Source organism: Carica papaya, chromosome 9 (assembly GCF_054855325.1).
Source record: "Carica papaya isolate Zhongbai chromosome 9, ASM5485532v1, whole genome shotgun sequence".
In the NCBI taxonomy this organism is placed as follows: domain Eukaryota; kingdom Viridiplantae; phylum Streptophyta; class Magnoliopsida; order Brassicales; family Caricaceae; genus Carica; species Carica papaya.
Genome location: NC_142317.1, coordinates 34,035,384 through 34,061,264, shown reverse-complemented (window position 1 = coordinate 34,061,264; position 25,881 = coordinate 34,035,384). Strand labels below are relative to the sequence as shown.

General features: G+C 31.2%; 2 protein-coding genes across 8 annotated transcripts; both read left to right on the top strand.

Moving 5' to 3' along the window:
• Nucleotides 1–9,108: 9,108 nt before the first annotated feature.
• On the top strand, nucleotides 9,109–10,422 carry JAZ8 (jasmonate-zim-domain protein 8). Its single transcript, XM_022048999.2, has 3 exons — nucleotides 9,109–9,329; nucleotides 9,453–9,552; nucleotides 10,059–10,422. The coding sequence occupies exons 1-3, from the start codon at nucleotides 9,259–9,261 to the stop codon at nucleotides 10,245–10,247; spliced, it is 360 nt and encodes a 119-aa protein (XP_021904691.1). The 5' UTR covers nucleotides 9,109–9,258; the 3' UTR covers nucleotides 10,248–10,422.
• A 5,170-nt stretch (nucleotides 10,423–15,592) lies between these two features.
• LOC110819644 (uncharacterized) lies at nucleotides 15,593–24,298 on the top strand. Of its 7 annotated transcripts, none has more exons than XM_022048910.2 (4): nucleotides 15,593–15,923; nucleotides 20,623–22,044; nucleotides 22,158–22,183; nucleotides 23,242–24,298. In XM_022048910.2, the coding sequence occupies exons 2-4, from the start codon at nucleotides 20,679–20,681 to the stop codon at nucleotides 24,004–24,006; spliced, it is 2,157 nt and encodes a 718-aa protein (XP_021904602.1). In that variant the 5' UTR covers nucleotides 15,593–15,923; nucleotides 20,623–20,678; the 3' UTR covers nucleotides 24,007–24,298. The 7 variants fall into 7 exon arrangements, with proteins under 7 accessions (XP_021904602.1, XP_021904601.1, XP_021904598.1 ...); XM_022048909.2 differs by having other exon boundaries at nucleotides 20,610–22,044; XM_022048906.2 differs by having other exon boundaries at nucleotides 20,535–22,044.
• The last annotated feature ends 1,583 nt before the right edge of the window (nucleotides 24,299–25,881 follow it).

Genomic DNA, 25,881 nt, shown 5'->3' with positions numbered 1-25,881 from the left:
TAAGAAAAAGTATGGAATTGGTGTCTTTTCTAAAAATCTATAAAGAAGAAGAGATGTAAGAATTTATTTTCCAATTCTTTTGGAAAATTCTCTAATTAAAAAGGTATCTTAACGCGTTGACAATTTGAAGTTTTCCATTTGATTAAGGAAATTAGTGAGCTTACTACAAAAAAGGAGATTAACTATTTAACATTATGAGAGGAGATATACTTATAATATTTGAATTTTAATATATTTGTGGTTAGCTTAGTATAATAATATATAAGTTAAAAGATAAAATATATTATGTAATTTATTTATAGGTAGTTGTATATATAATTGTATATGAAATATAAAACAATTATTAAAATTTACAATGTGGTGGTGCATACTATTCTAATCCTAAAACTAAAATGGAAATTAATACATAATTTATTGCTTCTAGTTTAATGTTGGATTATGATTTAAATAACTACTAATATCTAAAAAAATGGAAAATCATTTTCCCAATTCTATATATATATATATATATATATATTTTGAATAAATCAATATCATGCTAAACTCATTGACCCATTTAAAATATGACAATAAGATAGATATTAGGAACAAGTATCAAGGGTTGGGATTGAGCCACGTGGCGGATGGTAATTGGTCGATAATTTGAATACATCATTATGTAACCAATTTTCCACACTTGACCCAATTACATGTTCAACTTTTTCAATAAAGAAAAAGAAAATTAAATTTTTTTTTTTTTTTTTTTGTTTTGAAACATTTAAATTCATTTTAAATTTGTAAAAGGTGGGAGGCATTTGCACTACCTAAACATGTGAAGAAATTAAAAGAATCAAAGAAGCTCTTGTCATTCACATGTTTAGTTAGTGCTTTGCTACCTCCTCCTCTCTCTCTCTCTCTCTCTCTCTCTATATATATATATATATATACACACACATATATATGTATATATGTATATGATTAACTTTAAAAGTAGTTATTAACCATTTACTCATGTCTCATTTTATTCTTAGTTTTTTAATTCATAAATTATTAAATTAGTATGTGAAATTTGACATTTCTTAAGATTTAATTTTATGATTTTTTATTATAATTTAATTCCTAATATTTTATATTTATTTGAAATAAATAAAGAATATTAAAGATCAAATTATGACAAAATATCAAATTCTAGAAACTAATTGATAATTTTATTTATTTTTTCTTTCTAATTGATACTATCAATTTTTTCATTTTTTATTTTTTGAATTAGTCATTCAATTAATTAATATATTAATATATATAAATTTATACATACAATCACGATATAAAAGTTATGTTATAATACGAAACAGATGTTATAATTGTCACGTAAATTAATATACTCTATTTAAAAATTGTATATTTTTAAGAATTTTGATGTTATCAACCGACCGATGATTATCTCTTTATTTAAGTTTTCTTTGAATTCCTTATAAATTTGATACATAACGAAATTACATCATTTAAATTTTTTTAAAAAAACAAATAATACCGATAAATTAGTTAAAAAAAATTGAAAACCGTAGAACAAATTATAAAAAAATAAAAAATTAAAAACTATTTTTACAAATTAAAAATATGTAGTGAATTCAAATTATATATGAAAAATATTTACCTTTTTAATTTTATTTTTCATAAAATTAAGCCTTTTGAAAAAAAATATATATATATATTCCAATTTAATCCACGTGCGTAAAAGAGCACGTGGGAAATTCGTCCTTGTGGTTGGCATTTAGTGTTTTAATTCCTTTTGGGGGGGAAATCGTTGATAGTTGGAAAACAATAATTCCAAATTTGGAAATTATTGATTCCAATTTTCTTCTCAAATTAAAACTATATAATTAATTATATTATTAAATAAATATATTCTCAATATACATATAATCACGCAAAATATAAAGTGTAAAATAAGAAAAGACAAAAATTTTACGTGATTTGACAGAAAAACTTGCAATCCACGAACAAAATCGGTAATAAATTTTTTATTATGATAAAAATTGAGAGTACATCATTAATAGAGTTATACGTTTTTTATATACATAAAATATTAAGGTTTTTATCGAAATATTTTTAGAATATATCATAATATTTTTAAAATATATATAAAATATTTTTAAAATTAAACTAGACCGACGTATATAGTGTTGATTTTATAATTTATTATGTTAATTTTATTTTTATATTTGAAAATTCAAAGAGAAACAAACATACCATGTTTGATTATAAACCATTCAAACAAATGTAACTATAAGGTGTTTATAACACTCACCAAAAAAGAGTTTTGATTCATATTTTTTAAAAAAATATATTTAATTATGTATGTGTGTGTGTGTGTGTATATATATATGTATAATAATTTAAATAAATTATTTTTATATTTAAAAAAATTAAAAATTTAAAAAATATTCAAAAAATTAGGAAATTCCATGTGATAATTTTGAATTACTTTATTTTTAGTACAAAGCATAATTCCAATTATTACTTATGAATACCCATAATTATACCTTTGATTATATTTTGTTATCGTTTTGATTAGTATACGTTACCATTTTAACTATTATTCTCACTACGTTAATTAATACCGTGTTGAAAGCTAAATTAACAAAGAATAATCAAGGTGATATGAAATAATAATTAAAATAATAATGAAATACAACTAAATGACAATGAAATATATTAAGATCTCGTGAGGTAATAGCGTCTTCAAATAAGTAAGGGTATCATAGAATTTTAAGTTTGCGGGTTTGGGATCGTGTAACGAAATTTAAATTTTTTAATTGAAAAAATAAAATTCAATACTTGTTTAGATGAACATGGTCATGTATGAATATAAACAAATATATAATTATTGTGATATCTTAATTCTATCTCAGAAACACGTGATTGTTAAAACTTTATATAGGAGCTCAAGTTACACACTATAAATAATTTGATTTCTAACTTTTTAGGTCTAGCGTTGTTTGGACTTGAAAAGTTATAATCATATCCCAAATCTTGTTTAAGTCATATTTTATATGAAGTTCTTCTTCCTTCTTGCTTCAAAGTTCACCTTTACTATGAGCTACTCTTTCTCTAAGGATATCCATATTAATACTTTGTAAATACAACTTCAAGGAGAAATTATGGGTTCGATAATAATTCTAGTTATATTTCCTTTCACTTGAAAGCAAAAAAGCTTCTGAGAAATTTTGTTGTTCTCCTAAATTTCGTGTACGAGGGCTTCGTGGTAGTAATGGGAGTTAATGTCTTCAATTTTACCTTCTGATTTTGTTTTTTTAAACAAAATCCTCCTATATTTTGGGTTACTTAATAGATAAAGCTATTGTTTTTTTTTTTTGCACAAAATGTTCTTCAACATTTTAGTCACCATTATATGATTATTTGAACAATTATGATCCATTTAACCTTCACTAATCCAAGAGAAGACCACTTTGGCTTCAAGTTATCAACTAATATTTACATTTTATGTGTGTGACCTTTCATGAAACACAAATCTTTATTTATTAAATGTTCATGAATAGGACAAGGACAAATTTATAGATCATAAGAAAATGAAAGGATCTAAAAATGTAACAAATTTTTTCTAGGAAAAATAATATTTTGAGGAATTATAACAACTAGAAAAATTTTGTGTTAATTTTCTCAAAATTTTCTATTCAACACTGTGATGTGAATGCGTAGCAACAAAAACATACATGCAATACACAAAGAGGAACTGATGGACGTGAAAGTGATTTCAAGTTATTGCAACAAAACGCACATTCAACACGGAGAGGTATCCTTAAGTGTGAATGCGATGTGAATATATTGAAGCAAAATACACCTGCAACACATAGAGGTATTTTGAGTGTGAATATGATGGGAACACCTCACATAGAGGTGTTACGAGTGTGTGACTTTATTGCAATGTGTTGTATCAAATTAGCTGTTGGAAAATTTCAGGGCACAGTTTTTTGAGCTTTAGATGCTCATATTTGAAATTCTCTTTGTGTCAAGTGGTTCTTTCCTACTTTGTTTCTATAAACACATTCTTTTTTCATTGTTTTCAACAACTTTCGGAATATCTATGTTGGAAATCAAAGAAAAGTTCTTTACTTTCTTCTTGAGTCTTCATTAGATCATAAAATTATCTTTCTTTTATAATCTAGAGAATAAGTCTAAAATCTCTTTTGTCTATTCTCGAGTTTTGTAAAAGAGGTTAAAAGAAACCTTTTAGGGAGGTTATGTATTGGGAAAACAAAAAAGTATGTGAGCTAAACACTAAATTATTGAGCTTTCTGTTAAATCTTGAATTGTTAGCTTGAGATGGAGGTTGTAAACACTAGTGGTTTTTGAACCTCAATAAATTCTGAGTTACATAACATACACATACAAATACACTATTTCTTGAATTTATTTTGCAACGTTCTTCATTATTACTTGGGATTTATGTTATTGTTGAGCACTTATATAAAGTTTGAAAGTTTGAAAAACGCAATTCACCCCTATCCCCTCATGTATTGCTTTAGTATTTGGGTCACAAACTTGAAGTGGGTTAAAACAGTCTTCTTAAAACAACATTTTGAGGGAACTAAGCATTTTAAAACCCTTGGAGAGAAACTTGAAACACTAAAAGGAATGACCAATATCAGTTATGAGCGTTCTATACAAGGCGTAAAGCTTTTTCTATGAGATGTAAAGCTTTTATATGATGTTTAAACTAAGATGGAAAGGCAATAATGAAAATTTGTGAAAGATTTGAAAGCCTATGAGAAAATTGAAGTGTCAAAAATTAAAACCTAAGATTGATTTTAGAGATGTTAATAAATCAAAATTAAACTTGAAAAGAAAAAATATATATATATTACAAAATAAATGAAAAAATAAAATAAAAATTAGATTTAAAAGGGCGATAGATATATTATTGGGTTATATTATAATTTAATTTTATTTTTTTTTTGTTATAATTTGATAATTGAATTTCGAAATATAATTTTTTATTGAATTTTTTTTAAATATTATATAATATTTCAGCTAAACAAAGTATATGGACAAAAACGACAAGAGATTCCATATTATATCATATTTTGGGTAGATAGATAAATATAATATAATATAATATAATATAATATAATATATATATATATATATATATATATAGCCGACTGAAGCACATGAATGAAAATGAAATGACTGGCAATCAAATTTGAACATCTTATTCTCTGATACACTGTTGATGATCAGTAACTGGCCACCACTAGTTTTTTTTTTTTTAGACAACTCTTTATAATATTTTAAAAAATTATACGTATATAATATAATATATAAACAAAATAAAAATCTAATATATTTATGTTCTAGTAAAAAAATTAAAAATTTATTCTCTTTAATTTAATTATTTTTTGGAAAAATGCATTAATCTAGAATACAGAAAAAGATGATAAGCTAAATTAAATAAGAAGACGATATGTATAAGCGAGTACAACTGAGAGTCTATACGATCAATTCAATTTAATGTGTATGAGCAATAAACTACCATTTTTCTTAAGTTAATTACTTGATTTTTCACTATTTTCTTTAAAATATTATAATAAGTTAATTGATCATCTGGTTAACTCACACATTATTCGTATATCTCTTAAATACTGTAGTTTTTATATCAAAGTTCACTTATCACTCGTGTTCTACCGAATATTATATCTTTATTTGTCAATGTGTTAAACTTACCTATTACTCGTATTTCATTAGACGCTATAGTTTATCTATCAAGGTGTTAAATTTTTATTTTTCTTGTGTTCTGTCGACACAATGGTTATAAAAGTTATTTACAAACTTTTTTTTAGAATGCTTCAAAATAATAAGAATAAAGAAATGATAATTTTAATGCTCAATAATAGATGTACAGATGAGTAACTCAATTAGGGGCTTGACGAAGGCTCAAAAGACTTCGAGGAAAAAATTTCCTTTTCAATTTACACGCTTATGCACAATCTCCCTCTGTTTTTGAAACTTGCAGGAGGTAATATCTATAGTTAGAAATGTTAAAACAGTTATTAGTGATAATTTTAAAATTGATTTGACCTCTAACATGTAGAACAAATTATATCTGATAAACGTCAAGACACTTCTTCAACGATCATAGTCTCACAAACACTAACAGTTTAACCTTAAAATGGTAACCAATTGTGAAAAAATTATTTTGACTTAATACTGTAATTTTCTTGATATCATGTTTTTCATGACACATCTCAGCTATACTTTTCTAACACTTTCAATATTCAAAGTGATATTTTAACTCAAAAAATGAGTGTAACTCATGATAGAATATAGCGCATCACATGTCAAATCACACGAATAATTAAAAGGGTATTTTTTTGTACATTTTGAGTCGTGTTCGTGATACATTTCAGTTCTATTTTTCTGATACATTTAATATTTAAAGTAATATTCTAACTTAAAAAGTAATGAAACTCATGCTAGAATATAACACATCACATGTAGAATTAAAAGTGTATTTTTTTTTAACGCATTTTGAGTTATGTTATACTAAATCTCTCAAGTAGATTATATCAATTTCTAGAGACAATATTCTTTAAGCATATAAATATAATGTAAAGGTCCGAAACCTTAAAGGAAATGAATTTATAATTTAAATGCGGAAGCAAATAATAAAATTAGGATTTACATTCATTATATAATAATTTATGATGCCTAATAGAGTTACAAGAATGTTATTTCTAAAAATCAAACGGTAATTAAAAACAAAGCGAATAAATAAGTATCATATGACAACCTTCACTAGTACTTGAAGGGAGTCCGAATGGTGAACTACTCACAACTTTCTTGCTGATTGGGATCTAGGTCCTTATTTTTTTTATTCGAAATAGTTAATTAAAAGATGAGTTATACTAACTCAGTAAAAATATCACACTAATAACATATATGTGAAACTAAAGATTAGTAAAAATCAAAAAAATAACTAATGGAGCCATTATTTTAATTAAATACATTTAACATAAAGATATTTGTTTGATACATATCGTTACGAGTTTTCAAAAAATAATCTAGGAAAACCCATATGCATACCACTTTTTATTTTCATACATGAAAGAACAAGTGACGATAATTTTTCTTTTTTACTTGCTTATTAGTACCCCTGGGGATCCATAGGGATGTCTTCCTACTCGTGAACCCAAAATCCAATTTTAATAATTAACCGACCATCCTCATATCCTGTTCGGTAATGGGCGTCAAACATTCCATCTCCTCGATATCTCATCCAGTATAAGGGTGAGCCATATCTCCTAAATCTTTTCGATATGCGACTTCTCTATTCCATCCGACTGAGGTGACGTTCACGGTAGAGTTTTCGATGTACCGGACTCGTCTGCCTTTTCCCTTAGTACCCAATAAGTCTTTCACATAAAGATTCTCATCAAATAAAACAATCAACAAACGTATATTAATAATTTATATTATATTTATAGATCAATTAGATGACATTTATGCATACGATATATCTTATCATAATAAGATATCGAGTAACTAAATAACAGAATAAACTAGATAAATCGATAAAATAATTGAAACTATAAATTAAGAACATGCACAATACGATAATAAGCAACTAGGAAAGTATCAAAAAATAAACAGAAAATCAAGACAATTGTGAACTAACTGATTTTAGCTCCACTAGTGACTTATAATTATTTTTAGAGTTTTTTTAACTTTTTACAAAAATACAAAATTATATATTGTTAAATCTCAATTTACCGTAACAGGGAATAGGGTGAGGGATCCTTATTAGGATCGGAGTTTCAAGACGTCGTACTATTTACTACGCCTCTTAACGGGTACAAGATTTTCTGAATTTTTTTTGCGGAATCCAAAAAACTCATAACGTACATAAAAATACCCCAAAAATCTAAAATCGATGCCTAAAACTCTTTTCGGTCAATTTTGGAGTTCTAGCACAGCAGTAGTTCGCCTCGGCCTAGCTGATTTTGGCCAGTTTTGGCCAGTTTTAAATGTATTCATACAGAAAAATACGTTAGGGAGCTTCGATTGACCGAAAAATTACAAAAACCGAACCTACTGGCGGGGGAGGGGGGGTTTTGGGTGCAACAGCTCCGTCAGTCCTCCTTCGCGGCTGTGATACCTTCTTCGACTAACCTGTACAGAAAAAGACGGTGAACACAATGATAAAAAAAATCGCGTGAAATGAGAAGCGGAAAAGGATTCATCAGAGGGATTTTTTGGGTTTTAGTCATGGCAGTTCCGCTGGGTTTTACCTCCCGATTTTCAGTTTACCTGCCGTCTCTCTTGCTTCAATTTTACCACATGGATGCTCGAAATCAAATTTCGCGTGGTGCTGTCGTAATCGTGTTTGACATGTGGCGTGCTCCGGTTCGTTAGAACTGCTGACTGGGCCGTCCCACGTGGTCGAATTTTTTCTTTTTGTACTTTCACTCTCTGTTTTTAATTTTTTTTCTAAAATACCTATCGAACTCAAATTTTTTCATATATTTTTTTTAAATTATTTTCAATATCGTCCATAATTTTTTTTTTAAAAAAATTTTAATTAAATAAAAATAAAATAATTTAATAAAAAAAATTATTTCGAACTACTTTTTTGAGCCCAGATATTACAAATATAAACCGTATATATCAGCTATTAATGACCAACTAATAAATTAAATATAGAAAGCATAAATCAAATTACTCATTTTCAATTATGTCAATTTAGCAAATTATAATTAGTATTATACATATGGAGAAAACTGTATATGTGTGTGTAGGGTAGGATAGTGAAATGGCGGGACGTACGAGCGTATGCAGCCTGCTGGTTATGGAATGAAAAATGCATGTTCCACGTGCTGAATTATATATACAACTAAGATATGTATATATGTATATATATATATATACACACACACACACGTATATATATATATATATAGGTTAATTTGTGTGCGTAACGTGGTTTGGTGTATACTGTTTAACTGGAGCCCACAATTACAAAACAAAGAAAAGCCACGTGCTTCAGCCCACGCCGCTTCATATATATATATATATATATGTGTATATACCTCCCATCATTCCTAACCTTCGTCAAGTTTTCTCTCTCTCTCTCTCTTTTTCTCAAATATATATATATATATATATATATATACACCTCTACAGGTATATACAAAAATATATATATACATACACATCAGTTGATTTACCGTCTTGAATCCTTCTTTACCTACCTTCTTCAACATGAGGAGAAACTGCAACTTGGAGCTTCGTCTTCTTCCTCCCTCTGATCCCCGCCATGAAATCTTCCACCTGTAAGCTCCTCTCTCCCCCCTTCTTTCTCTCTCTCTCTCTCAATATATATATGTATATTGTATACTGTGTAAGCACAGAAATCTAAAAGTTGGTTTTGTGTTTCGATCATGTGAATATTGAAGGATTAATGAAGAGATCACAAGCTCTAAAAGCCCACAAACAGAGCAGCTTACCATCTTCTACAACGGGAAGGTCTGCGTTTCCAACGTTACTGAGCTTCAGGTGTGTATCTATCTATCTATATATATATATATATTACTATATTACTATATTCCCTGATCTCCTCTTTCTAATTTATTTCTACCCATTTTCTTTTATTCTTAAGTTATTATCTATCTCTCTCTATACATATATATATATATATTCATTTGTATATAATAAATTAGTGATTCATTTTTCTATTTTCACCAACAAATTTTTTTGCAATAATTAACAAAATAATAATAATAATAATAATAATAATATGTTAGAAACATTGTACTTGCCCTTTGGTTTTGGTGTTCTCTTGTCAAACTTTGAAACGGCGTCGTTTTATTAGTTGACCAGAAGGTCTTAATGATCACGTGTAAAATTCAGAATTAAGATATACATACATATATATATATATATATACATATAGTGATGGCCATTATCACGCATGCCGACAAGACTAAATTAGATTATTAATAATTATTATTTCGTAATTATACAAATTAGATTAATCTAATTAAAATATTAATTAATTACAGGCGAAAGCTATACTGTTCATAGCATCAAGAGAAACAATGGAGGAGAAACCAAGAACACCAACTGAGTTGGAGAACGGTTCGTCGACTCAGATACGAAGCAATATTGCTAATGGACTTTCCATGAAGAGATCACTCCAAAGATTCCTGCAGAAGAGAAAACACAGTATCCGTGCTACTTCTCCATATTGATGTAATAAAATACACATATATAGATATATACGTGTTCTATCTATATATATATATATATATATATAGACAGGTGGCTTTGTAAATGGTGTAATGAAATTGGGTTCTTTGCTGCAAATCATCTTGTAATATTCTTGAATGCTTTGTTTCTTAATACTTAGATATGTTGATTGTGCTATTCTACATCTCTTAGTTCTTTTCTTTTTGTTTTTAAAATTAAATGGATGTGTATATATATATATATATATATATATATATATTGTAGGCATTAAAATTTTGATCTTAAATTATTATTTGATCAACATTTAATTAAATAAAATGAAAGTATAAGTTGTGAATCCGATTATTTTAAAATAAGGTCCGAAGAGAAAAATTTAGGATGTAATTGGAACGTGTAATACTATCATGTTTATCTTTGATTGCTTTTACGCGATTTTAGAGTTAATTTTCTATAACGAAATCGTTTTTTTTTAAATTATTCTATATAAATGCAACCCGCAATCGCTAATTACTCTATTATAATAAAACTAACTATTTTACTAGATAATAATTCAATAGATTTCTTAGGAAAACATTGTTTGTCGTGATTCTTTGAGCGTTAAATGGAACAAGACGTCTTCCTTCCCACCTTAAATATCCTTTTACATTTATTAGACTCCTCCTTATCATTTTTCGTACTTTTATTAGATCTCTCTAACTTTGTAATAAGGTATGATAACTCTATTGGGTCCATTCCAGTATCTAGCCACACATTTATTATCGAATAAGTTACAAGTACTACTTATAGTAGCGGGATACAAAACTTTTAAGATTTTTCTAAGTGTAATATATAGTATACACAACGTGTATGCAAGGGATGCCAAATAGGTCACATGCCTTACAAATGCAAGTTTATTGTCTATTATGTGCCTATCATCACCTTGAATGACCTCATAATCCTGATCAACATTCCAATCAACTCTATATTTACAGGACTTGGCGTTTTCTTTTTCTAGGCTTGTCATTGCAGGGGGATACATCATTCACTCATTTACTAGTATACATGATATTCACATGCAACTAATTCATCGTTGTTACCCATATGACATTTAACATGTTTATGATTAGCTGGTACTTCAATTCCAATATCCACTCATTAAAAATATATGTCAAATTATCATTAGCTATATCACATTTAAGCCTTGTGCTACAAAAAATATCTTGTACCATCAACTTGGTTTATTCAGATGACATACAATTGTTCATCTAAGTTGGTTTAGCGATGACAATTATCATAAGAATTGATGTTAATACGTAAACTACACACATGACTAAATCAATATTTTAAATTCATTACTCCTCCATTGATTTGACCAATTTGAATGTATCTTGCATAATGTCTATACTCTGCTAAATGCATCAAGTCTTCAACTATTAATATCAATCTCTAGTAATGATCAATCTTTAATGAATGGTGAAAAAAGATTAAGTTATTAAATATGGTAAAAACAATGAAAATAATAAATACATAGATATAATGATATAACCTGCATATACGATAATAACATAATCTCTCTTCATTGATCGAGCCTGTAACGGCCTCGGAAATTTAAAAGGAAATACATATAATAATCTGAGTGCGGAAATGAAATAAAAGATTAATGTTAACATCCCTTACACAATAACTTAAAAGTACTAAACAATATCACGGAATAAGTTCTCTAAAAAAATACGAGAAATGAGAAAAATAAAGGAAAATATAAAGCATCTAGCATCTACTCGCTGTCTTCTTGTGGATCGGGCTCGGGAACCAGGTCCTCCTGATCTGAAATGGTTAAATAAGGAATGAGCTACACTAGCCCAGTAAGGATATCACACTATATCACCATCACAGAAGTAAATATTAGTAGAAAATCAACAAAACAACCAATGAAGTACAAATTTTAAAGAAATATATTTATTTAAAATAAAACCATTTACCATCTTTCTTACCCTTGGAGAACCTGTAAAAATAACCTATAAAGACAATAACATCATACATATCACAATTTCATGCATAATCAGTAACATAAAACATATCATAAATTCGTATTCATTAACAATAACTAATTATCACCGTTTTTCGTTTTCACCAGCCTACTAATATCCATGGGGATCCATAGGGGTGTTCCCGCTACACGTGAACCACTCTCCTTAACAATCTTAATTCCAGGATTGTCCCCATACCCCCGTCCGGTATGAGGGTGAAACGGACCGTCCCCATACCCCGTTCGGTATGAGCACCAATGTCCAAGTCTTCATACTCCGTCCGGTATGAAACAACGTTCACGGTAGGGTTTCTTATGAACCAGTCCGTCCCCCATCTCCCAGGACATCTAGTGAGGCTGTCACCTTATCTGTTTTTCCTTAGTCTCCGTTACCAAGCTGAACACAATCACATAAACAATAAACATGCACCCGATAATATAATCATATCATAAATTTCAAAATCACACAGTGGTCAAGTAAGACAGCAATACATACATTTAAAACCATAGAATAGATAGACTAGATACCATAATACATTTAAACTGTAAAATAAATCAAGCAGAAATCGATAGAGAATAATGTCCGGTTCGAGTTCCATTAACAACCTTAATTAATTATGCGTATCTATTTAATTGTACAAAATACGGTATTATCATTTATTCAAACCTTAATTCCATGATAGAAAATAGGGTAAGGAGTCTTTACTTGATTCGACGCCGAAAATTAGATTATCATTGCGCCTACGGGCGGTCCGTGGGTTCCCTGAATTTTTTTTCGGGAATTGAAACGTGCTTACAGTACCTATACATATCCCAAATAACCCAAAAATCAGACCCATGGCCTACTCGCCCAATTTTAAAATTCCAACACGGTGGCTCCGCCGTGCTCCGACGACGACGATCCGCCTCGGGTTGGCTGTTTTCGACCGAATTCAGCTAAACTTATATCGGTTTCGGTGAGAAAACACACTTAGGGCCCTCGGTGGGCTGGAAAAACATAGAAAATCAAAACTCACCGGTGGTGGGGCTATCCGGTACGACGACTCCTCTGGCTCACATTGCGGTTGAGTGTTTTGCTCTAGTTAACCTGTAGAGAAAGAAACGGTGATCATAATGGTAGAAAAATCACATCGAACGAGAATCGAGAAGGGCCTCATCGGAGGCAAAAACTCAAACACCTAGCGACGACGTCGTTCAGCTTCAGCAGCGTTTTTCGGCCAATTGACCGGTGCTTTCGCTCTAATTTGGCCATAGATGGGTTTAGAATCAAATTCTGAGCAAAGGGTAGAATTTTTACCTCGTTTGATGGCCAGAAATTGCTCCGGTACGGTGGCGGGTGGCGGCGATCATCTCCCCGGCGGCTGGGCTGTCTTCTCCAGTGATGGGCTCTGGCGGCTAGGGTTAGGGTTTGGGTGCAGATGATGTTATTTATACCCATCTGCTTTTGATCTGAGCCGTCCATCGCTTTTAATTTGGACCGTCCGATCACGATTAAATAGGAAGTGAATCTGGATCGTTCATCGCGATTCAATCTGGACCGTTCATGCGCGATTCAATCTGGGTCGTTCGTGCGCGATGCAATCTGGGCTGTCCGTGCGCGCGAGAACGAATCTCAACCGTTCGGTCACACGCACGCGGATCGCTCACGTGGCTCCCTCCCGCGTCAGCGTCTCTGCCACCTGGTGCGTCCTGGTTGGTCGGGGCTGCTGATCGGACAGCTGACGTGGTATAACTTTTTTAAATTACGTTTTGACCCCTTAGTTTCTGATTTTTCTTTCAAAAATACTCTCAGAACCTAAATTTTCACCCCTTTTTTCCAAAATTATTTTCAATTAAATCCCTAAACAATTTTTACCCCTTATTATTATTATTATTATTATTTTCATTAAAATAAATTAAATTCAATTCAATTAATACATATTATATTTATATAAAATTAATAAAAAATAAAATAATGAAAATAATTAGGTGTTACAGAGCCAATCTTTGTATAAATAATATCAAAAACTATCATCAGATCTCTTTAAATTAAGTATTATATCTGCTCATACAATTAGAGATATTTGATTATTACCATCTCTTTCAATCATAAAAAGACATCGACAATTTTCCAAATTTTCTAGAAAGCACCCATCGATACCATCTCTTTTGATTTTTTTTTTCTTTTCGTTTTTGTTCTTTCCAATTGTTATAAATTCCGTAGCAACCAAAAGTCTTACTTTTTTTTTTCCAAGTTTTAAAACACTTTACCAAATAAATATACTCAAAACAATCTCTACTTTTGCTTTTTACTTCAAAAGAGAACATTTTATATGCAATAAATATGTATCATCATGTCACGTAGTTTTCCTACTTTGGTTATCTCAAAGTCATTCACAAAAAAATAATCTTTCACGACATAAACAAGTAGTCTACACTTTTTTATTGTACAACTTCCGAATCACGGCCACACATGCATACCAAACATACAAGTAAAGTTCAATTTATTTCCTCAAGCACCTCCGTACAACCATATCCGGCAATCATAGTTTCATTCATAATAGTTTAATGTTATCTTTAATTAAAAAATAAAAAAATAGTTACATACGTTCGCTAAATTAGACATCATTCAACCAAAGTCAAATATTTTATTCACAACAGCTTCCGCGAGAACATCATTCACGTTACTCATTTACACGAATCAAAACATTCATACGCATTTTCGTAATTTATTTAAAGTATGAACTCTATTAAAGAAATTCCGACTCAAAATTACCTAAAAAAAGAGACAAAATCATATACGAACATAATCAATGTAAATATTTATATGAAAATTTAGAATCTTACATACTTAAAAATACAACTCTTTCAATAGTTACTTTATAAGTTCATATTACTTATAATTATTATATTTTTAGATATATCCACATGTATATAAAGTAAATCGCAGTGTCTTCGTCTCATTTTAGAATTTATTAAGACGTTGATGTCTCATTTTAAATTACCTATTATTTTTATACATAAAATTTTATTGAAAGTAAAAAACGGTTATTGTTTTTTATAAATGATTACAAAAAGTAAATATTTATTATTTAAAATTAATAAAAATAAAGACAAAATTAAACATTTTTGTCATTATTGTAAATATTTCATAAATTATGTTATTATTTATGTATTATTAATTATAAATGAATATAAAAAATATTTAGATAAAAAATAAAATTTTAAAAAATTAGATATAAAACTTTTATTATTTTTTTTAAAAAAACATTTATAAATGTAAGAAGATTCCAAACACCCACTTAGTGCTCACGTCACCAGCGGTTAGAACATGTATGGATAAACTTATTCTGCTACCAAACAAGCTTTTAAGAGCTGCAAGCCCCCCTCCGCTCTGCAGCCACGTTTTCTCCTTTCTTTGTCTTCTTCTTCTTCTTCTTCTTCTTCTTCTTCTTCTTCTCTCGCGGGTTTGGCTGCAATTCACTGTCAAATCCAACCGTTCTCTCTCCTTATTTGCCAGAAAATACGTTCAGCAGTACTCCGTGATCTTCCTTTTTCTTCCATTACCATATCGTTTATTTCGTTTTTGCTGTGAGGTTGCCGCGTAATTTGATAGAGAAGCGTAGCGGATTCCGGCCACTCTTCGTCGTTTTCTTGTTTTTTCCGGCAGGCAAAACCTCCAGAAAGCTCTTAGGTTAGTTTGGCAGTGTTTTAGGTGAGGTTTATTCGTCCTTCTATTTTCCTTAGCTTCCATTTTCATGTTGCTAAAATTTGTTCTTTTGCTTCGAAATTGCTTCCTTGCGAATTAGTTTATGTTATGGGCTTGTGATCAAAATTTTCTTCACGAATTTGGCTGAATTTTAGACCGATATGATTTAATCCATCTGCTAAATAGTGATCCCCATACCTAATTTCGAAATTTGCTTTGTAACTGGTTGGTTCTTAACTCATGTAAATTACATGAATTGGAGGATTGTTCATTGTGTTAGTTTTTAATTGAGTATTAAGATTATAATGTGTAACTCTATAAGCTGTAACCATAACTTATGATGCATCGCTTCTTGATTCCAAATTTGTAACAGTTCTTGTTCCAACTTTCATCGTTGTCATTAATACGTACGTCTCTTAATGGAAATCCGAATTTAGAATTTCTATGATTTCCTAATCTTAAAGGTTCTTAATATTCTAAATTTAGTTTTGATCTTATATCGTTTATATTACTAGCCCTATAGTTCTTGTAGGTTACTTAGATAAGTGTATGATCTCACGTGTGATGCTACCCTTAGAAGATTTGGTTTGAATGACAAGGTTGTTAGTTTTATGTGTTATTGATTGTAGATAAGGAAAGGTTAGCCTAGCTTAATTTCTCATTGATAAATGGTGAGGTCGTCAAATCTAGTGCGACGGGAATGAAGATATAGCGACTATAAAAATTAGAATGGATATATACATATAGAAACAACATATGCAATTATAGTTAGAGTGAACATGCAGGTAGACAAGCAAAATATGCAGATACAGTTAGATGTCTACATTTTGTTGTTCTATGCTTCATTGGCAAACCAAAAAATTTCTTACATCTTTAGTTTTGGCACTGAAGGTAATTTTTTACTGTATGTTTCATTCTAGTGCAGTTCTTTTCTTAAGTGTTCAAAAGCTCCTTTTTCTCCATTAGCAACTCCAGTGCTGCTCATACCTTGTATCAGCAAAACTCATTTTTGGCTAGGGTGAACTGGCTGGTTCGGCTATACCTATAAACCCCACCTCCACCCAAAAAAAGAAAAAACAAAAAATGAAAAATTTATTGCTACTGAATTTGAGCCCTTTGATGTGGTGCTAGAAGGAGAGGTTTGCAATGTCTTGCACATAAGTAAGAATGGGTTTTGCAACCGTTTCCGTGCCTCTCATTCGATTGTGAAATAATGTGGTTTTCCGGGCTACGTATGAGTTTTCTTGGCTAAGAGGGAACAACATTTCGAGTAGGGAACTTAGATTGAAGGTAGAGCTTTGCATCTGTTGTTTGGAAGAATTTGTAAAAGCATATTTTCTTGAACTAAAGAAGTTAAAGTCCAGTGGTGGAAGAAAAATTCTGGTCTTAGATTCTAGAAAGCACCAAGGTAGATGGATGGTGGAGGATTTTTATGGTTGTAAAGAGCAGTGCGTGGGTTTAGTTTGTAAGAAGGAAGAGAGGGAGTGATTGCAAAAGCCAGTAAGGTCAGAAGATGAGAAAATCACCCGTGGTCTTGCATCAATTTCAAGAGAGGAAGCAAAGAACTAGTGCTCATTGGAGATGGGGCTTTCTTGCCTGGCATGTGGGGTTAGGTTGGTGATGAAAATGAAGTTGGCTGAGATCCAGGAACCATTTGTCGAGGTGCTGATTCTTACTTCATTATCGGGTGTAGTTGGTGACAGTAGTAAGGGGGTATCCTCCAAGAAAGGATAAAGAGTAAGGGGATAAAGAGGAAGGATATTGCCAAATAGTGAATGATCATAGGAGAAAGACGGTTATTAAGGAGTTAGAGCTTGCAAATGGGGAGATGGAGAGGTGGGGTGATAGGACAGGGCAGCAGATTACCGGTTCTTATCGTGAATTGTATTCAAAGGAGGTAGCTCATAAACCATTACTAGAAGAAATCATTGGTGGCTACTACCAGTGCTAAAGTAGAGAGGTTAGGGAGACCTTTTGAAGAGGAGGAAGTTAGGAGAGCAGTGTGAGATCTAGAAAAGGAGAAGGCCTTAGAACTAGATGATTTCATTATAGCTTTCATCCAAAGTTGTTGGGAAGTCCTTAAAAGGGACTTATTGAAAATGTTATAAGGAATTTTATTTGAATATGCAAAAGTATGAACCCAACATTCATTACTTTAGTCCTAAAAGAATAGAAATCCAATAAAGTGTTCGATTACTATCCAATTAGTTTAGTGAAGACAATCACTAAAGTGCTTTCCCTAAGAATTGGTAAGGTTGTAGATGACATCATTTCATTAAAACAGAGTACCTTTTTTGGGGGTTAGCAGATATTAGGGGTCTCACTTATGGCCCATGAGACTTTAGAATGGTGTCAGAGATCCAAAGTGAAAAGGATAGGTCCTTAAATTGGATTTTTAAGGTCTATGATAGGGTCAACTAGCAATTCCATGATGGAGTTTTGGAGCACAAGAGGCTTGGGAGGTGATGATCTTGTAATGACGTGGGATTTGGAAACTATACTCCTTTTCTTGGGTCTTTCGTTTTTTGAGTTTTTTTCCGATTTTTTTCGTCTGTTGTAGTTGAAGTTTCGAGGAGGATGTCTTATTCTCCACATATGTACGTTCTTACTTTTCCTAATAATACTTCTTCTTGTATCCAGTGGAAAGTTAGACTAAGAAATACTATAAACTAATAAGCTTAGAAATACTGCTTCTAGTAATTTAGGAAATATAAATATTAGTAAAATAGAAAATACAAATATAATTGGATTGGAAAGTGAGGATATTAATACAAATAGGAAAATTAAATACTGATGATAATAAAATCATAAAGTTACTAAAACAATAATATATAAATCATAAAAAAATTATGATTTTTTTCTATTTAGGCGATCTGCGATTTATGTATTCTATATGATGTTAAACTTGGTTATAAACCTTGTCAAAATAGATGGAGAGGTAAACACTTTTTAGGAAGAGTGACTTTCATCTCATCCATGTTCAATTGCTAGTTGTCTCCTTGTTATATTTTCATCCATATTTTTGCAAGCTCGACCAACTTTGTTTTGGAAATTCTAACCCTTCATATATCTAACATGTTATACCAGTTAAAATATTTTTATATTGGGCTAGGCCAATCGAAGAATAAATTGAGATATCTTTCCATCAAAATTAGTAGCTTTGATCTTTAACCTTTTTGGTAATTTCTCCAATGTTATCTTCAATGTGTCTTCTGTTTGTGGCTTCGACAACTTGCAAATTTTGAATTGGTGGAGATACTAATGTAGTGCACAAGTATTTTAATTACGCTAAAATTGCATTTATTATGTTTGCATTGTCTATAGTTTAGAATTAATATCTGCCTCATATGCATCTTGCCTATCATTTAATTAAGCATTAGTCACCAGTTAAGAGTGAGAATTTTTCTTCAACAAGTTAGGACTTGTATGTTTGGGGTGGAAAACAATTAAAAGAACTTGTTTGGTTAAACTTGAAGCTCAAGGAAGTCAAATAGATTAGACTGAGTGAACGCTACTCATGGTTGGGATGCATGTGTCGTTCACGCATTGGCTTTCAGTCATCGGACAATTGTAGGCTTTTGTCAATCGAGCTGATTGGAATTGAGGGTTTTGGACCCGAGGTTAGCGTGTGATACAATTTCATAGAAGTACAAGTTCGAGAGAAGCAGTTGCTGAAAGAACTTGTAGCGGAAAGATAACATTTTCTAGTGGAGTTTCTTAGTGCGGCTTCGGGATTTTTCCGATCGAGGTCTTACGAGGCTGTTAGTGGTAGTTGTATTGTTCACCTTCAATTGGTGGTCGTGATCTAAGATGGCAGTAGATAGGCTGGGTTACAATTTGTGAGTTTTGTTTTCTCTTCTTGATGTGTTTGGGATTGTTTAAGTATAGAGTCTTGATAGATATGACACCAAGTAAGTTAGGACATATTAGGATTAAATTGTCAAATTAGTATTTTGTGAATAGAAACCTATACATCACAGCTAGAATTTCTTAGAAATATCATTTAAGAAGTCTTGAACATCACACTTAAAGGTTTAATTATGTCACACAACGAGAAAATTGAGAAACTCTCAATTTATTACATAACTTAAGTATGTCTCAGAACATGAAATTGTAAAGATATTTATAGTACTCCCTAAATAACCCGTACTAAATAGAATTAAAGTAGGAAATACTATTAGTAATAAATCTAGGAAATAATAATACTAATACAAATAAGAAAATTAATTTTTTTAAAAAAAAAAAAACAAATAAGAAAAGTAAATACTAATAAGAGTAGTATTATCTTAACTTTGTTTGAAATTTTGTACAAGTTCAGTTTTTATCATCTTGGTTTGTAATTTCCTTATTCTCCTAGCCAAAGTAGGTGTGGAATTTCAAATCAATGTCATAAAAATAGTTCATTTGTTCCAAAATAGCCAAAGAATGGGCCAACTATATTTTTTATTTTCTTAGGCTTGTTTCTTGCTTTTCAATTCCCATCATCTTAATACTTTTGATAGTGCAAATTTTCACTTTGCACGAGTGCACTTTTCATCTAAAATTTGTGCATGCGGAGTGGTGGTACTTGATTAAGCTTTTTAGGTTTCATTTCAGGTAAGTTTTGGTGGAGCTTTTGAAGGGAACTAATTTGTGGTAAAATATAATCAATCATTTATCATGTCTAATCAGATTCTGCAATCAGATCACATTTCTGGTAGAAGAACCGGGAAACCTGTGTATCCTTACCAATCAGCTTGGATGTCTCATTGGGTGCCCGCAAGTTCAACCAAGGCTCATGGTCATTTGTCACCTAATTATGAGTTCAAAGAAGATACAGGTGATGCTAAAACGCATAATTTACTAGGCGGACTTCGGATGGAGACTAGTGATATTATACTTTCGAAGGAATTTAAAGAAGTATCAGAAGCAAAAAGAGTTGATGTCATTAATGAAACACCGAAGATGGTACCAGGAGAATTAGATATCCAATCCTTTAATGCATCCAATATACGATATCAAGACTGTAATATAGATTCATCGAATAACCAAGACACCATGTGTTGTGGGAAAACTCAAAAATCTCAAATTGATCTTAATCATGTATATAACCCGCTGACACTAAGTAGAAGTGAGAGTCAATTACCCTTGAGGCCTGGACAGGATCATTCTGAAATGGATTCTTTGCTTAGAGGAAATTATTTTCATTCGGAAGGTAAATCATGCAAACCAGAGATGGAAACTTCTTACTTTCCTGAAATGAGCTTATTAGCTACCTCAACATCTTTTCAGAATGATAAAGGACCAAGTTCTAAAATTGTGCCATATGGATTTATGGGTGAAGGGGTTCCAATGGAGTCTTTGATGGTCAGGCAAGAAAAAAGTAATCGATCTGCCCCCATGTTTGCATCCAAAGAAGATTTCGTGGATAAGTGCCAGTCTACCTTTTTCATTCACGGAAAGAGATCAGGAAGCCCATTAGACCATAAAAGATCAAGAGCGTCATTTTTAAGTCAAAATGATAAACCTGCGCTATTGAATGATTGTCCGCCTAGTGACTGTCAGCTTCCAGTTTCTGCTAGTAAATGTGAGAAGATGCAGAATAATCCTGGCAGTAGCTTGTGTCTGAATCATTGCCTTCCTTCAACAATGGTGACAGGAACGGAAAAGCTATATCCTGGATGTTATTCACTACCAACAATAGCCTCTTCTGCAGATGTAAAGACTATGAGAATATGCACCACCTTTGATTCTGTGCGAGAGTTTTCCAGGGGGCTTCCCAACTTTTCTCAAACAGCACGCCATTTACTGATCACAGAGGAGACTGATGTAAACACGTCTGAAAAAGGCCAACTTTTCAGAGAGTCAACGGTTTCCCTAAAATTGAAAGGGAAAATGTTTACTGAATTTCTCAATTCTCCTCCTGATTTTGGTCTTCATTGTCAGCATGCTGTGAAGTTGCAACCTATCCGGAGCTCTACAGAAAATGAAGGGAAGGAATGCATTGGAGATATTAAGACTCCTACAGTTTGTATAAAGAATGAATCATCGGCTGAAACTGATACTATGGACATGGATGCTTTTAATAATAATTCTGGTACACCTGTGAGGTATCCTATCCATTTAGGTAATAATATATAGAGGGGAAAACTTTGCACAATGTTATATTAAGAAACTCATTTAAAGTTACAACACTTTGTGAACTACAAAAATCTAATATATATATATGTTTTACTGCAGGTGGGGTCTCATCGTCACTAAATAAGGTGACTCTTGCTATTCTTCATTTTTTTCCTGAACTGTTCTGTTTGAAGTATGTTTTGAATCACTGGTTATTGTAAACTCTAGGCTTGGTTGGTTCGGAAACTTGCTTCTTTTCCTGGAGAGGTTGGTTTTGATAGCATGTGTTTCGTTCGTAATAGCTGATAACACTAGGTGGTTTGGGAGGGTTTACAGCTGTAGGGGCCCATGGCAACAAGGAAGACCTGCTGACTTTGGGCTCCTCTAAATCGGCTGAAGACTAGGATTTATTCGCATAGGATTCTTCACTTAGGAAGAATATTTGGCTTGTAACAAAGATATGTTTTAATTTTTATCAAATTACAAGTTGGAGGAGTTTGATTAATAGGGATTTAATTCTAATTAGCTTCCTTTATAAATATATTGTCATGATCGATAAGAAGCATAAGCTATTCTAATCCAAAATTTAGAGTTTACTCTACTAAAGATTGGAGGTTCACTTGGATGAGCTTCAGTTTGAGCATGTAAGGACAAAATTCAAAGAAGCAAGTGGCCGACTTAGTTTGTGATTTAACGGTTCTGGCCCCCTGATCAGATCCCAAACACGGGATCATGACAATGTTTTATATTTTGAATTATTTTAATGCGAGCAATAAGATTTCAGTTAGTCAGACCATAATGCATATTCTTTGTCAAGAATAGTTTGTTGTGTATCTCATTGAATAATACGTCCTTATATATACAAGTTATAGGGATAAAAAAAGGAAAGTTACAATTAATCACAAAATGATATTTTAGTTTAATACCCTTTAATCTAATTTTGTCCTAATTATACTTAAAAGGATATTCTTTGACATCCTTCGCAGTCTCCAGAAAGTGATTTGGGTGGGTATTGGTTCTTTTATTTATTAGTTTTGCCATCTTCAGAAGTGGTCTAGTTTTTTTTTTTTTTGGGTTCCAAACTTTTCTAATTCCTTATTCTAATGTTTTAAACTGATCTTCACTAAGATTATCAATTTCATCTTGCGATTTTGGATAAAATTGGCCATCTGATCTTAGTTGCTAGTTTTTGTGAATTTGTTAGGATACTAAAGGTGGGAAAAATCCATCAACATCCTTGGCTGCTATTGCTTCAGCTAGAGAAGATGCTGGTAGTGGAGTACCGAATACTGAACTAACCACCTCAAGCCAAGAGCTTCTTGCTATCCCAGGTAGGGAAAGCTCTGCAGATGACAAGGAGACAAGCACCTCAAGAACTCAGAGTTTGGATGTGGAACACCTCCTTTCCAATGCTGAGCAGCCCACAAATAACAAACCTGGTTCATCTCTACATGGTTGTGTAGAAGACGAGCTAGGCAGCAGATGGGTCAAACGTCTGAGGAGAAGTGTTTCAGATTCTTTTGGTCACGGTACTAAGATCTTAAAAATGGGACAAACTTGTTCAGTTGGAAAACTTCAGAAGGACCCTAGCAAAAGTTGGAACCACAATGTAATAAATTCAGAACCTAAACAGGCTGAATATGCCAAAGCAGATGTGTTAGATCAGCCTGCAACCTTTTTGAAGGACAGTGAGGCCTGTTTACCAGGTGGGAAAGAAAAGAACGAAGAGATAACATTTTCTCATCCCTGGATTAGGAGGTGGTGTCATAAAAAAGCTGTGTCCCCTGAAGAGAAGTCTGAAGGAGTTTGTGAGCCACAAAGTTCGAAGGAAATTTTGGGTGAATTTGAAAAGAAGCAGTTTCCAAGCATTGCTGCCATGGCTCTGGTCGGCAAGGCCATGAATGGTCTTAGCCCATGTGAAATTAGGAAAAGTGGCTCTGTAATAATTTGGAATACCAAAGGGTTTTAGACAATTGAAATTGATGGTAAGTTTGAGCTTAAGCAGTTGATCGGACAGCAGCTGGTTGTCTCGGTGATCGACAACAGGAACTCGAGAAGAGATGTCTGGCAGTCCACCCCAATCAAGTCAGTTGCAGGATGTGGGCGTTTTGTACCCAAATTTTTTGCTTTGGTGTGTACTTGCTTTTCTTTTGTTCGTAGCTCTTCTCTCATCCTGCTCCCCCAAATATATCAACAATATGTATAGGGTATTTGAGAAGTATTGGGATTGCTTATTTTTGAAATGGGCTTGTTTGAGTGCATGATGTCCTGAGTTGATTTCAAGTAGGTAGAATTCCCTCGCCCCACTTTGAGTTAGTAAATTACAAGACAAGTTACTAAATTACCAAAGCCTCGGCCCTCCCTCTCCATCTATCCAAAAGGCCTTTGGTGTACCCCTCTAATCAAGAATTAGAGCCTCACGATCACTAGTCAATATGTATTATTTCTTGTATGTCTTTCTTCGTTCATGGTTCGATAATTTAGTGTACTAGGCGTAGAGGAACTACACACCAATTCATACGATGCCATCCTTTCAATTTGATAGAATCCGTTACTTGAACGAAACTAGATTTTGCAGAACTGTATTAAATAGTTGACGATACATTTCGTACTTTGTTAAAAAAAATCGATCTTTATTTATCAACTACACATTGTTTGATCAAATTCAATTCTTTCTCAATTTTTTTCTCAAAAAATTCGATTCGTGCATATTCTTCCACCCCCAAACTAAAGAAGAGATTTTGGTGGAATTATCACATAAACGCGATTTGTTATTAAATTAGTTTTTAAAATCTAACTCTTGTTATACTTAATTAATTAATTTTAATTAAAAACGACTAATAAAGTTAATAAATAATGATTATATTATATATATATATATTTATTATTATTAACTACTAATTTAATTTAATTAATTAAAATGAATTTTAATTGAATAAACAATGGAGAGAAATATTTTTTTCTTGGTAGGCACAAAATAAATAAGAGCCGGCGGGGCCGGCAACCCAAATACTTTAAGTAGACTTTAAGAGAAGATAAAATCCATTTGGTGTATTCTTACAACCACATTCACTTACTTCCAAAGAATAGAGAGATAGAAACTTCATGGAAGAAGAAGTGGGCAATTTTTAAAATAAATTAATTTTATTTTTTTTATCGTGTTATTAACATTTAAGTGAAAAACCCTAAAATTTATGATGATTTATAAAATATTTTTTTTTTGTTAAATTTCAAAATTCATTAAACCATTCGAACTGAATCGATAGAAATCAAATATAATTAAAATCGATTAAACTGTTCAAATCGAATATATGAAAATAAAGAAAATAACTTAACTGTTTAGCTGACTAAGAATTGAATAACCAATTTTTAATTAAAATTAATTTATTTTTTAATAAAATTATAATATTTATATATATATATATATACAAATACGTTTTTATAAAAATTAATGTTTTACTTTTCTTTCTTTGATGACCTATTTTGATTATAATAATTAATTACAGAATTGATTGTTCAGACTTTCTAATTTGTAGATGTAAATATGAAACTTATATACAAAGATATTCTCGAAATTTATAAAATGAAAAAAAAAAGTGAATTAAACAAGAAAAAAATAATTTAAACAAAAAAAATTTAAACATATATTTTTTATTAATAATCTCGTACTTTATCAATATATGAAATTTAATTATATAAAATTATGAGAAAAAAATAAAAATTATTTTTTATTTTTTTTGATTCACAACTCAATCGATAAATCTTAATTATTCGGTTCGATTTTAGCTTTGTTACGTTGATTACTCGGTTTAGTCAGTTCAATTAATTATTCAACTTCGCTCGA